The sequence below is a fragment of the Stigmatopora argus genome, chromosome 8 (assembly GCF_051989625.1).
Source record: "Stigmatopora argus isolate UIUO_Sarg chromosome 8, RoL_Sarg_1.0, whole genome shotgun sequence".
NCBI lineage: Eukaryota > Metazoa > Chordata > Actinopteri > Syngnathiformes > Syngnathidae > Stigmatopora > Stigmatopora argus.
The window spans coordinates 2899571-2913688 of record NC_135394.1 but is presented as its reverse complement, the minus strand read 5'-3'; the positions used below and the strand labels follow the sequence as shown (position 1 = coordinate 2913688).

The window sequence follows — 14118 nt, the reverse complement described above, 5'->3', positions numbered from 1 at the left end:
TTTTTTTATAATGCAGTCGGTCATCATTCTCTGTAACACACAAAATTATTGTTGGATAAAATTTATTTCTCATCATATTTTCTATTTACACAAATCCACCCAGGTTTCTTTTCATCCACAGAATTCAAATAATCATACTTTGCTCAAAGTAATATAAGTTAAGAATGATGACGGTGTTTCAACGATTTCTGACTCTGGCCAATTGTAGCTGCCAGTTCATTGAATAAATTTAGGTACTGGTTACAGTGTGATAAATATACAGCTGAAGGTGCAAACATCGAAACACACCTAAGAACATATAAATACTTCGATAAATGTGGACAGAGTTCTCTGAGTATAATCTACTGTTGTACAGTATTGTGAAAAATGAACAAAATTGAATATAAATTAACATACAGTATGTTGGCAAAATATACACAGGAAATGCAAAAATCTAATGATGACGCATTCTTTGTTGCAGCACCTATGATAGGATTCCCCTGAAGAACCTACCACATAAGCAAAGCTACATTAATATGTAGCACACTAAATCATGGTTTATAAATTAAAAGCGACCATCGCAACATAAGTACTTTTACAACATAAACCTTGATGTAACCGGTACATACATAAAGGAAACAAAGGCGGAACCAACCGGAAATTTTCTAGAAAGCAAGATAAGAGGTAGAGTACCATCAGTCAAGATGAGCTGGTCCAATTGTGTAGGACCAAAAATAAAATATTATGATAACAATGTCCTTATATCCTTTGAATGGAAATGGTTTAATAACATACACATGCTATTGCACTCATATAGTAGATCTTTGGGTATGCAGTGCTCCTATTAATAGGCCCTGAACTCTCCTTCATTGGGCCCCTGTATATGATTGTCTGCAGGTGTCTTTATTGGTTTGGTTTGGTTTGCATAGTGAGGTTTAACCATCTGATTAGAGGGCAATATACATCCATATACACAGCTATCCTGAGCACGGTTTGATTAACAATAAAACATATTTTACAAATACATTTGTTAAATACAGCTACCCTTACTATACGATGGCATGAGTGGTCATGGTCCAGATTAAGTGGGTCATAAAAGTGTCACTAATCACATAGTGTGAGATATTTTTCCCCACAGAATCTTGAGAAAACAAAGCAGTTGGAGTTTTAAAACTTATCTTATGTGTAGAATCATTTGGTGGACACAAAGCCAATCAAGGAGTACGGCATTTTAATAGGGCTTCAAAGGAAGCAGACAGGACCAACATCAATATGTTGTTGAACATGGGGACCTGGAGTGGGAATATCCTCTATGTCAACAATAGGTAGCTGTTGACTCTCCTGAGTATGGAAGAAATAACGTGACTGATGCCAGCTGCCATCTTGGATCTGAAGCACAAAAGATGGATATGGGAAGACAAAAATGTTTAATCAAGTCAATATTTTACAAAAAGGAATGTGGGCTGAGCACTGCCGCTAATAGCAATAATACTAACTGTGAGTAATTGACAAAACTGAAAAAAGAGGTTTTGTTGTATTCTGGGAATAAATTGTTTACCACAGAAAAGCTTAGTTATATAGATTTTTAACATGTGTAAGGAACATGCACCAATATAGATGCATACATGAGCCATCTTTAACCTGACAGCCAAATGTTTTGGAACATGGGATGTCAGAGATAGACTGGAAGGTAGTGTAGGCCTGCCAGGACCGTTTTTACATATAGCTGCTCGTTAAGGGATCTTTTATCGTGATCATATCAAGAGACATGCCGCGACCAATGTTCCCTCTATTTTTTTGTTTGTCTGGGCAGAAAGACAACCTCCCTGGTGTGAGCAACATAATCATTGCTCGCTATGGGCACACACCAGTATCACACCTGCCATTAGCAGGTGCATGTCTACTACACAAATGATTTAGTAATAATAAAATGTAATGATTAATATCTATGAATGGGCGGCCCGGCGGATGAGTGGTTCGCGCGTCGGCCTCACAGCAAAAAAAAAAAAGGGATTTTATTTTGTGCGCTCCATATGATTTGCTGTGCGCAGAGAAAACGAGAGTAGTGCGCAATTGCGCACGCGCGCACCTTGGAGGGAACATTGGCCGCGACTATGGTTTAATTTGTTGCCCTTTGTTGGTAATGAGACATGTCTAAGATCAACTCCTCAGCAAGCTGTCCAGAAGCTTGATAACAATCCTGATGATTTGATTCAGGTGTGGTCGAGGAGGGAGATATCGAAAACAGACTGCATCGGGTCCCTCGAGGACCGGAGTTTGGCACCCCTGATCTAAACAATAGCCCACCACACACTTTGTTATCATAAATAGGTTGGATGCAATACTACCTTGCACTCATCTTGTAGTAAATATGGTTCAAGTAGTGTGTCAGTCTGAAATATTTGATTGTTCCAGCCTCGAAACCGAACATTGCCGTTCCCCTGCGGTATGTGGCCAGGAGATCTGAAGCCGTCTGCGGTATTGTTGGAATGGTCCGTTAGGCAATGGAATGTGATGCTATGGCTGGCCTCAGAACTCAGTAAATGGAGAAACTTCATTTGGACTTTCCCAACACCAAAGAACATCTGTAGGGATTATGCACAGAGAGAGGTGCCATTAAGCTGTCAAATACAATTGGGTAAAAATGACGCTTTGAGAATTACCTCTGGTGGAGAGATACACGAACACTGCATGGTTCATCATAACAGAAATGAGAATGTTTCTATATTGATTTATTTCCCACCTTGTATGTATATCAACGTAAGGTGTGACAATTAATATTGTATAACTATGTATTAGTATACTTTTACATATTTTTTAATTTGATACCAGGCCTATTATCCCTTATTTGTGGTCCAAAAACTCGACAAGTGACATTGTATGTACAGTATGTAAAATAATCCTGCGATCCTGTCTCTTAAATATCAAGTTTTCATTCCATTACTCTCGTTTGTCTTGCGCCCCTGCGCTATGGACACATGATTTTTGGCAAGACTTTATATTTTTAAACCAATGTGGGAGGGTCCATTGATTTTTTTTAAAAATAAATATATTTATTATTGTCCATTTATTCTTTTATTTACAAAACTTTATCCCTTGTGAACATTGTTGTTTTGAACTCGCCGTTCGTGTTCTCATTTCAAGATTAGATCTTGTCGTGATCTCGTCATCTGCACAATCTCGTTTCCACACGTCATTTCATATCAGTGTTGTGAGGCAATCAGCAGAGAAAGTTTAGTTAAAAGATAATGCAGACTACGAGTGACATCATTAGGTTCAAAACAATCCAATTGGGATTTTTTTTGTCAGATAACGATGAGCCACATCATAAAATAGTGAACACAAAACTTTTCGTAAGATCAAGAAAAATAACATAACAAGCATGTCGAAGTTAAAGAATCCCAGTACAAAGTGGACTTTTTCACCAAAATGGACTGTTATATTCATGGTTGCAGAAGAGAATGATAATAAGCGCAACATGAATTGTGATACTTGAACGCAACCTATCAAAAATAATGGAATGCATAAATCTGCAAATGTAAATTCATTGTATGTTTTAATTGTGCTGCAAAATGTGTCAATATCTGTTGTTCGTTTTTACTTATCTCTTGTAAATGCAGTTTCTTCCCTTCCTCTCAGATTGTCCTTTTTATTGCGCAATGTTGGGGACTCGTAACATTTCTTTTGGGACTCTTAGCTCTTCAATATTTGAAGCCCTGTGGACCCAACAGTTTTCCTATGTAAACTAAGCACTGATTATATTATAATTTTGGGCCTTTGATAAAATCGTGGCGTTGTATCACCTTACTCAATTAAGTGCAATTAAGTGGAAAAAAGGGATTTCAAACTGGTTTTTTTTGAAATTATTATTACTGCACCCTATATACTGTACACTGTGATGAGGTATAATGGTTAAAAATGTTTATCCAAGCCTATCCTTCCCATACAACATGTTGAGGATGCCATACCAAAGGAGAGTCAATTGAGCAATGCAAAATATTTCTTACTAGTACAATGTATATTAGAGTTATTGACTTTTTTAATCCACTAGATATGTAAATTTTGCCAAGTTTGATACCCTGGTACCGTATTTGTGTGTTTATTAATATTACCTTATTAGCGGCTATTGGATGTAAACAAGTCTGACCCCCAGCAGTGAAGTTGCAGAAGACCTGGAACGCATCTGAAGTGCAGCCAAGGTTTGGATCAATCCAGAACCACCCTTTAAAATCACAATGCAATGGGAAAAAAATACACAGACAGAAAGAGAGAGGCAGAGGGAGAAAAAGTAAGGTTTGATTTAAATTTAATGTTGGGCAGACAGATAAACCATAAATCTCACCATCTTTTAGCTTGTGGTGACAGTCCAGCATGTCTTTACAGACACGAGTGGGGTTCTCTCTGGCACCTAGAGGCTTTTTGATGCTTTCAATAACGCTGCTCAGGTAATGTAAGGTCTTGAAAATTTCAGAATTCTGGTCTGGAAGGCTCGCAGCAGTGTTTTGCTGGTCAAAAATGACAGGTACATCAAAAAACCAAGAAACAAAAAATATATATATTTAAGAATGTTTATGTATTTCATAAAGCCACTTTTCCATCCCTTGTCACTCTGCATTTAAATCACCTCTTTTTCATGAGCAGTGCTGGAGTCAGACACACTGTAGAATTCCGAGTCATCAGAAAGTTGCCTCTGTTGAGTAAAGATCATGATTCAGTGATTAAATCAAAATCTTTAAATATATATTTCATAGTTTAGATGGGCCTGCGATTTCTACTCAGGTGTGACCTGTATGTGTCTTTTTCCCCTCACTCTGACAGCCACGAGAAAGGCGCTCCTGATGTGCCATCTACTACTCTACTACTTCCAAAATGTGATTTATAGTCTAATGTGACTTTCATTGTGCCCTGCGATTGACTAGCAAACAATTTGGGGTGTCAGCTGCCTGCTTGCCCATGGTTGGTTCGGATACCCTCCATCACCCGCCGCGACCCTTGCGTGGATAAGTGGTACGGAAGATGAATGAATGAATCATTTGTGTGTATGTTCCAGAGCTATCAACCTCCGTCGACCCCATTTTAGGAGTACCCTTGTCCCATTTCAGAAATGTTATGTTTTCATCAGGAGTAAATGCGATTCGCACAGGTTCAATATAAAATGTAAAAAAATAAAAATAACGATGATTCTCAATTCACTCGTGTTACCGAATTCATCTAGTTTATAGTTCAGTTGAATCAAATGCAGAAGTAAGATGGCGGAAGCTGTAGCGATGGTGTGAATTTCGAGGCATTGAAATTGGAAATTTGGCACTTTTCTGAAATGGTTGCTTCAAAAAAAATTACGTGACCATTTTTGGGATTTCTGGGTTTAGGGAGGTTGTCAGGAGTCCCAGGATTTGCGTTACTAGTCCGGAGTAAATTCCTGAAATTCCAGAGAAGTTGGAAGCTCTGATGTTCATCATCTTACTTACATTAGGGCCTGGAGGACCAGGTGGGCCCTATGGGAGAAAGAAACATGAAACCATTAAATTAGCTAAATTCGAACATTTATCAATAGCACATAGGTATTAAGCAGCACTAAACTTGATGCACCTGAGGCCGACTAATCCAATTCCTGTGTAGTTGGCCGTGCAAAACAGTGTTATACAATTTTAAAATGTTTCCAGTAAGCATTACAGACATTTGGTTTGATATTAATTAGTTTTTAGTTTCACCATGTGTTTGGTGTATCGATGTAAATGATATGTAGGACAAATGTCGGAGAAAGCAACATAACAGTCTGGCTGACAAAGTTCTGGTGATCAAAAAGTGTCACTTCATACATTTCTTGTTGGAGCTGCCTCATTTGACATTCACAAAAAGATTTATTTCATTTATTTTTGCTTTACTGGTACACAACATTATTCATTCTGACTCTGAAAATTGCAGGAACCTTAGCTTATGTAGCCTAAAGAGCTGTGGCAATGTGGTCGAAGACAAAATATGAACTGATCTCATAATTGGCTGATTGTGGAGAGTACATTACAAACATAAAATCAAAATGGGAAAATCTCAGCTTGAATATTGTAAACCGTGTCAGACCTATTTGTAAAAAAATGTTTCTTTAATGTCTACTGAAAAATTAGGGGTATGTAATAAATCACTGATGAGCAAATTTTACATGTTCCTCCTCTAACCTTGGATAATCAGTGAAGAAAGATAGATTGGGAATAGCAAATTAAACTCATATGCATCACACGTAATGATTCAAAAGGATTCAGACACACAAATCAGCAAATCATGACATGAAAAAAAGAAACTTACTCTTGGTCCTGGATTTCCATGTGGTCCTTGAGGCCCCTGAAAACATGAATGTCAAATGTAAATTTAGAGAGAAAAAAAGTAGAAAAGACAAGACACAAATTATAAACCAAAAAGTTTGTGTTTTTCAAGAAAAAGTCCATTGTAAGACCTAGAAGCTGAAGAAGAAAAAAAGTTCCCAGAGAAAAATTGATATAAATATCTGGTGTAATATTTTTTTTGTTCGAAACAGTGACGCAAAGTTGTTCAATGGGCGTCCCACTGACCACTTGGTATCGATTGAGAAACCAGATTGTTGTTTTTAGTGTAGTTTGTACGATCAAAAGAACCTTCTGGCTTAACAGGTTAAACCATGTAAAAGAAGTGCTTAGTGATTGAATCATCCGTATGCTCTGCATTTTACTATAGTAGCTCAGAATCCTATGCAAGGAGGGTCTGCCTATGAACGAAAAATGAATGACTGAATGCAGATTCGCTTTTCAATGATGTCGCATCATCATGGTCACAGGCCTTAGTAAATATGGTACATGACGCAACATTGATGAGTGGCTTCTTTGGGTCCAGAGTCAGTAGTTCATTTACACCTAAAGAAGAGATGTGACGTGACAATAAAATTCCAATTCTTTATGGGCAGACTAGTTGGATCGAAAAAGGAGTAAAAGATGTCTTTACATAGACCCCGCATACACAATTCAGTCTATTTATTTTCATTTTTAAAAATGCTTCAAGAAATGTGTGTGTCCACCTAAAAATGCTGCAGTAGGTACAGTATGGCCAGTCTGAGTGGTGCTTTTTGGCTGTAACTGACTAAAACCAACATAAAAGTGATGAATGCAAACAAAATTACATCAATAGAAGGGGAAAACTAAGATGAGTGTGGACAGATAGGTAAAAAAAAATACTTCTTGTCAGATTGAACTTGAAATTGACAAAACTGCAACAGAATGTCGGTGGGAGCCTTGCTATCAAACTTTAATGAGAATACCGTATGTATTTCTGGCACGGTATTCTTTTTTTCACGTCGACGGCGATGACAAAGTAAATTAATGTTAAGCTAACTGCAGTCTGACATGCACTTAGGCATCAATAAACAGTCACCATTTTTTAAAGTTAAACTTAAAGCCACAAGATGTTTTGAGGTGGCACCATGAATAAAGCAAGTAGTGATTTTGCAATTATAAATCTGCTCAAATTTAAGTCTGATGCCGAGTAGTGTGTAATCATAATACAATCACACATTGTATGAGTTGGAATCGAACTTCTAACTTCGTGACTTCTTGTTTACATGTTAGAATAAGGTAGCACGGTGCTAGAGTAGTTCGAATGTCAGCTTCACAGCTCTGAAATCTAGTGTTCAATCTGCGGTGGGTTCCGGCATTCCTGTGTGGACTTTGCATGTTTTCCTATGGTGGCGTTGGTTTTGCTCCAGGTACTCCGGTTTCCTCCCACATACCAAAAACAAACATGGTAAGGTGATTGATCACAAAATTGTTCCCAAATAGAAGGGTATGTGCATGGTTGTCCATGTCCTTGTACCCTGTAAATGACTGGCAACCAATTCATGATGTACCCCGCATAGTGCCCATTGTAGGCTGGGATATGTTGCTTTGGCACCCCTGCGAGGATAAGCAACTCGGAAAAATGAATAAATGTTAGAATCAGTCTTTACCATTTCACCGCTGCTTCCTCTTGGACCCCGTGCCCCCTGTAGAAATGGAAAATGAATGCTTATGGGCAGAAAACAAATAACTCTGTCTCTCACATGCAGAACACAATAAATTAATTGGTTTGAAACTTACAGGTTTTCCCATTGGGCCCATCTTTCCTTCAGGCCCGACTGGTCCAGTAAATCCCTGAAATACACTTAAGTGTAAATGTCTTTTCATGAAGGAAAGGTGCAAAGACTGTCAGACTTCGGACCACATTGGCGTGGGCAATTAGTCCACAAACAGCCACAGTGGATGCAGGTTTTTAAATTTTAAGTATTGTTCATTTTCCAAATGAACAATACGAAACCTTTTCACCAATCCAGTGACTTACAAGCATAATCAATTGAATGCAGTCATGTGCTGCTTGTATCCGCAGAAACCTCATTGGTTAAACCGTCTGTGCTGCATCAATTCAGTTGGAAGAAAGGCCAGGAACCACTGCGGGTTATTGAGGAATAATTGCCCACCTATGAACTATGTCCCACTACAGAGTTGGGTCAATGTCAATGAACAATACTAAATATTCAGTAGCCCTTGAGCCTATGTGTGAATCTTGGTTTGAGTTTTACAATTATTTGAAGAAAAATTACCATAGTCCCCATTGGGCCCTTAGGACCAAGGAAACCTTTCAGTCCCATATCTCCATTAGGACCCTGTAGTAAAAGAGTGAAATACATGCTTGTACAGTATGTCAAGATACACATTATAATTGAGCCAACTTATCAATGGTGTACTTTCATGTTTAAGCAGATTACTGCAACTACTACACTCACCTTTGGACCTGGAAGTCCATGCAAACCCAGCATGCCTGGATGACCTGGTTCACCCTGGCAAAATTAAATTGATAATACTATTAATGATCTGATTCATCCAATAAAAATGGAATATACAAATGGGGTTCTCTTAGTGCATACTGTATATGTCCTGATTATTATAATATATATTTTTTTAGGCCAAAGCCAACTCAAATGAAACAGCGTATAGAAAGCCCCTCAGTATTTCACAAGAAGTAGGGCACATGCACATCCATTAATGTCTGTATCAACAATAGCCCCAGACAGAATTCACGCACACACACACACACAAACGTCCAAACGCACTCTTACAGGAGTGCAGTGTCTGCAACCAACTCTAAGATCTGTCTCGTACAAGGTGGCAGCCACAATGTTTATACAGCCAGTCATCCACATCCTCTAGACAGATCCACTTTCGGGCCAAAAACTTCGGCCAAGGGAATCTATTCACTAGATGTTGAAAAAGGATCTGACCCACGGGTTTAAGTCTGGTCTTAGTTACATGAACATCAATGGAGAAAACGAGGGAAAGTACAGAAAAAAAATAGAGAAGGATTGAATGTTGTTGTTTTTTTTTCCTTGAGAAGTTACATAAGTAAAGTGGAACACCTTTTTGGGGACTCTGGAGTGTGAGGATCTTACATAACTTGGCCTTCCTAAGATGAATTTTTCCATCTGAGGTCTATGGAGAACCTTAACACTATGCTATGTGTATGGGAAAAAAATCTGAAAGCATAAAATAATTCTGAATGTGCTGTGAGGTAAAACATAAATAAATACAACTTAATACATGATAAAACTATACATGATAATCATTGGTTCAGAATACCTGGGATTCTGTTTACATCTATGGACGTTAAATGAAATGACCTTGTTTTTTTCACAATCTGTACATTGGCTATTTATCAGTTTTTGCCATGTCGGCCAGCTGTGTTCCATTGCAAATTGTTGCATTTCAGGTTTTCCGCCATCTTTACACTTGTCCTCTTTGACATAATTGCTACCAATCTGTGGTGGCATCACAAAACGAGAGTAGGAGTACATCCTGGACTAGTAACCAGTCAATCAAATGGTATATAAAGAGAAAGAACAGTTAACAATCACACTTACACCAATTGAGTGTCTTCAAATTTCAAACCATGTATAATTTAGAATGTGAGAAAAAGCCAGAGTGCCTGAAAAATGGCACAGAATGAAAACTAAGGTTCACCCCCTAATCCTGGCCCCAAGACTTTACAGTTTTAATTAAACGGTTGAATAAAAACATCAGTCAATTATAGTTTTAATTTAACTTTTGTTGTTGTTGACTTTTGCATTAATCTAACCTATGTGCCAGTACTCACTGGTTGCCCTTTGGGTCCTGTCTCACCCTTCATGCCCTGGTCACCTTCAGCCCCTTGTATCCCTCTGAGGCCCGGGAATCCCCGATCTCCTGGAAGGCCAATCTCCCCCTGGACCAAAAACAGAAGTGGCATTGTCATAAAAATGTAATATGCATTTTATTTTTGATATGCTGTTATTTTTACCTTCTGACCAGGTGGCCCAAGTTCTCCAGGTGATCCTGGGAGTCCAACACTTCCACGAGGACCTGGACGACCTGCAGGACCCACCGGTCCTATCAAGCCTTGTTGGCCCTGAAAGCAGCCAACAATTAGGGGAATTTCCAATTAACAAATCATTACAGGGTCTGAAATCAAATGTGCAGGCTGATCTGAAAAATTACACAGGAAGTAAGTGTTGAGAGTCTTGAGTTTAGTTCCAACACAATGAGTGTGCACTGTAAATGACTGGTAACCAGTTCAGAGCTGATCTGCCTTTCCCCATAAGAAATATAGGATGGGATCAAGTAGACTGTAATCCTTAAAAAACTAAGCACTGTTAAAAACTAATGAATGGATAAATGCATAGCACCTAGAACTTTAGAGCCAAACACAATTTCTCCGGGGTATGTGCATAGTTTGAAACCAACGTGTTGATATCTGGCCTCCCCTTTTGGTCCTAATTTTTTTGACAATAGGCTCCCAAAAGTGAACCATACTACGGGTTGCCTGTCACAGAGTTGGCTTTTCACGATGCAAACTAAAGTGGTTTCCTTTTCCATCAGCAGTGTGGTCAGGCAGAATGGAGTGAGTGATATTAGAATAACAGATTGACTGGGTCATCGCTTCGCATATGGCTTCTATCCCTCAATCAACAAGATGAAAGTGGATAAGCATGACTGAACCTTGTTGGAATTTGTAAGTTGAACCCAAAAAGTGTATGCACTGGGAAGCTTCATTCATTCACTTGGAACTCCGCTCATCCTTGTCCGGATCGCAGGGTGCTTGAGCCTATCTCAGCTGACTGGCAGTGGCAAATGGTAGACAAAACCCTAGACTAGTCGCCAGTCTGTCATAGGGCACGCACTGGGAAACCTTTTGTCGCGAAAGGTGATTCAAAGCATTTCATCTAGATCAAACCATGTTATTTACTTAAAACTGCAAAAGATCCTAACGGATTGTATGTTTAAGACAAATACAAGTTAAAGAAGGAGTACTAATAAGGGCACTGTGAAACAGTAAACCTGCCATTCAAAATTAACCTTGTCTCAGAAATCCAAAGTTTGTAATGAATCCTTTGCTCATACTGCAGCCACAATAGCCACGTGCATTCATAACAACAAATGTGTAGAAAAGTACAAGAATTGAAGTAAAACTGTATGTGAAATAAATGAATCAATAACAAACTGTGTGTGGAAGTTTTCCTACAAGTCTAAAGTACATACATGTTTTGTGGACTTACAGAAGGAATTTAACTGGGTCACTGGGAGTGTTCTTTGGGGAATGTTCCAAGAGTATGCTGGACCGTATGGCTGTTCAATCCCAGTGTAACTGGTGTTAGAATTTAGTCTGCATTTTGTGGCATTTGGTCGGTTTTGTTTCTGGAAGTAAGTCGGCTTTGATCTAGTGAAGGACTCACCAATTCTGTTCATAACATTTATTGACAAAATGTTCAGGTGTAGCCAAGGAATAAAAGGGGTTCCGTTTGGTTGACTAAGCAGCTCTGCTTTTTCCTGATAATGTGGTTTTGTTGGCTTCCTCAAGCTTAAATCTTCCTGGAGAAATTTACATCAACTTGTGGAGAGTGTGGTATGAAAATTAGTACAACCAAATTTCTAACAATGGTCCTCAGTTGGGAAAGGGTGAAATGCCCTGTTCAGGTCAGGTCTTGCACTTGAAATGGAGAACTGCAACTCCAAGAAACTCGTTCATGAGTGAAACAAGAATGAAGTGTAAGATCGACACGCAGATTAGTCTAGGTTCTTCATTGAGACAATTTCTGTATTGGTCTGTCGTGTTGAAGAAGGCAAAATTCCTAGCCTTATCTATGGACATTGTCTAAAGGTTGCGACAGAAAAAACGAGGTTCCGGATACAAACTGCCAAAATTAGGTTCCTTTTTATAAGGGGTTAAGGGCTATCTCTACGGGAGACAGAGAGTGGAGACACAATTATTTCAGGCAGGCCTGGGAAGGCCTGAGGGTCCCCCGAAAGAGTTGGGCAAAGTAGCTGAGAAAGGGAAGTTTGATGCCCCCATGATTAGGTCATCTATAAAATGAGAAATAAGTATGGATGGCTCTAAGTACCTGATGTCCTTGCTTTCCTGGTAATCCTTTTAAGCCAGTGAATCCTGAAGCACCATCAGGTCCGGGGTAACCATTTATGCCTTTGGGTCCAGGTAAACCCATTGGCCCCTACACAATGTCAATAAAAACATAAATGTTTAATAATTGTCATACTCCCATTCTGAAAAGGTTTCATATTATCTAAAACATGTTTGGATCTCATTCCATTATTTCTTTGTTTGCACTAGCTAGCATTTCAGTGTGATCTTAAATTGCAATGCACTTAAGAAACTTTGCCTGGTTCTAGGGATTAATTCAGGTTCACAATTTATCCCAATCACAGTCACAACTAAGTTCTAGTAGTTCTCATACATTTACATAGTCTGGCAGAAGGATTTTCATGTTATAATAAAGGTGTTAAGATGTTGTTTGTAGAATTCTTGGAACCACATTTTTTCATACGCATTGTGGTGGTCAAAATTTGATATGTAATATTTTTTAATGTGATTGACACGTGGAGCTCAGCGAGCGAGTCGCATAATTCAGATCTCTTTTTAATTGCTGACACTAGAAAATAAATATGCCTGACAATCGATCGATTGCCCATAGCACAAGCACCCTGAAAAAAGAGTTGTCAAATACCTCGTACTCCTATTGTGTAAGGCCACCCTGATACTCACTTCAACTCCAGGAGTTCCACTCAACCCACTTGATCCTTTCTTCCCGGCTGTGCCCTGAACAAACAGACAAATACAGGGAATCAAACAAACACAGATATTTCGAAAAACGCATGGTTATGTATTTCATTTGCAACCCAAAGAGCAAAGGAAATTTTAAAGATTTTTCAAAACTGTCTCTGATGTGAGCCTGATGAAGAGATGTCACATTGTCTCATTTGACACTAAAGAAAGGACGTCTTTAGTGGACACAGCAATGTGAACATTTGCAGATCGAAAAACACCACAATTATCTCATTTAGTCCCAGCTATTTGTAACAAGACATTCCCTTCTTTCAAGCACCACAGAATATTGTGTTCTATGGCTAGATAAAGACATAACTTAAAAAAAAGATTAGACTCCCTTCTATAATCATAGTTTGTTTCTACTCTTCATCATTCTTTATTTATAGGCAGTTGAACATTCTTAATACATGTTTGGAAGTGAATGAGTTGAGTCCACTGTGTGAGAAGTAAATAAAGTAATACCTTGACATACGAGTGCCCCGACATACAAGGAATTTGAGATACGAGTAAAATTCCGAGCAAATATTTACCTTGACATACGAGACAGATTTTTTGCGCGCACCCCAGGTTGTACTGAATATAATGTGTCATTTTAGTAATAAACATCATAACCACTAGTTATTTGTTACTCTGTTAGTAGATGGTGAATTAGAACCAATAAAAATATGTTTTATATGTTTTTCCATTGTACTACCCTGTTGTTTGGTGTTTTTTTTCAGAAGGTGGGAACGAATTAATTTGTAATAAGTTCATTTTTAAGGGAAAGGTTGATTTGAAATACGAGTAAATAGACATACGAGCTTGGTCCCGGAACGCATTAAGCTCGTATCTCAAGGTATTACTTATTCTCATAGTAGTATAAAAAATAAAAAATAAAAAAACAGTGTGAAATAAAACAGGTCAAACATTTTGTGGCAAACAAAAGTTTCAGAAGAAAAAAGAAGCATTAAACAGATAATGAGAGAACAAAAAAAAGCTGTAAATAAAAATTAA

General features: G+C 38.3%; 1 protein-coding gene across 2 annotated transcripts in view; it reads right to left on the bottom strand.

The window, feature by feature from the left end:
• Positions 1-45: 45 nt before the first annotated feature.
• col24a1 (collagen type XXIV alpha 1) overlaps positions 46-14118 on the bottom strand; it is an 80096-nt gene continuing 66023 nt past the window's right edge. For both annotated transcript variants that reach the window (XM_077607642.1, XM_077607643.1), the window contains 15 exons: positions 13063-13116; positions 12404-12511; positions 10306-10413; positions 10123-10230; positions 8759-8812; positions 8576-8638; positions 8076-8129; positions 7946-7981; positions 6280-6315; positions 5448-5474; positions 4604-4669; positions 4322-4484; positions 4092-4201; positions 2328-2564; positions 46-1368 (listed from right to left, as the gene is read on the bottom strand). In XM_077607642.1, coding sequence (XP_077463768.1) covers positions 1222-1368; positions 2328-2564; positions 4092-4201; positions 4322-4484; positions 4604-4669; positions 5448-5474; positions 6280-6315; positions 7946-7981; positions 8076-8129; positions 8576-8638; positions 8759-8812; positions 10123-10230; positions 10306-10413; positions 12404-12511; positions 13063-13116 — 1371 coding nt within the window. In that variant the 3' untranslated portion in view covers positions 46-1221. The remainder of the gene's footprint in view (positions 1369-2327; positions 2565-4091; positions 4202-4321; positions 4485-4603; positions 4670-5447; positions 5475-6279; positions 6316-7945; positions 7982-8075; positions 8130-8575; positions 8639-8758; positions 8813-10122; positions 10231-10305; positions 10414-12403; positions 12512-13062; positions 13117-14118) is intronic.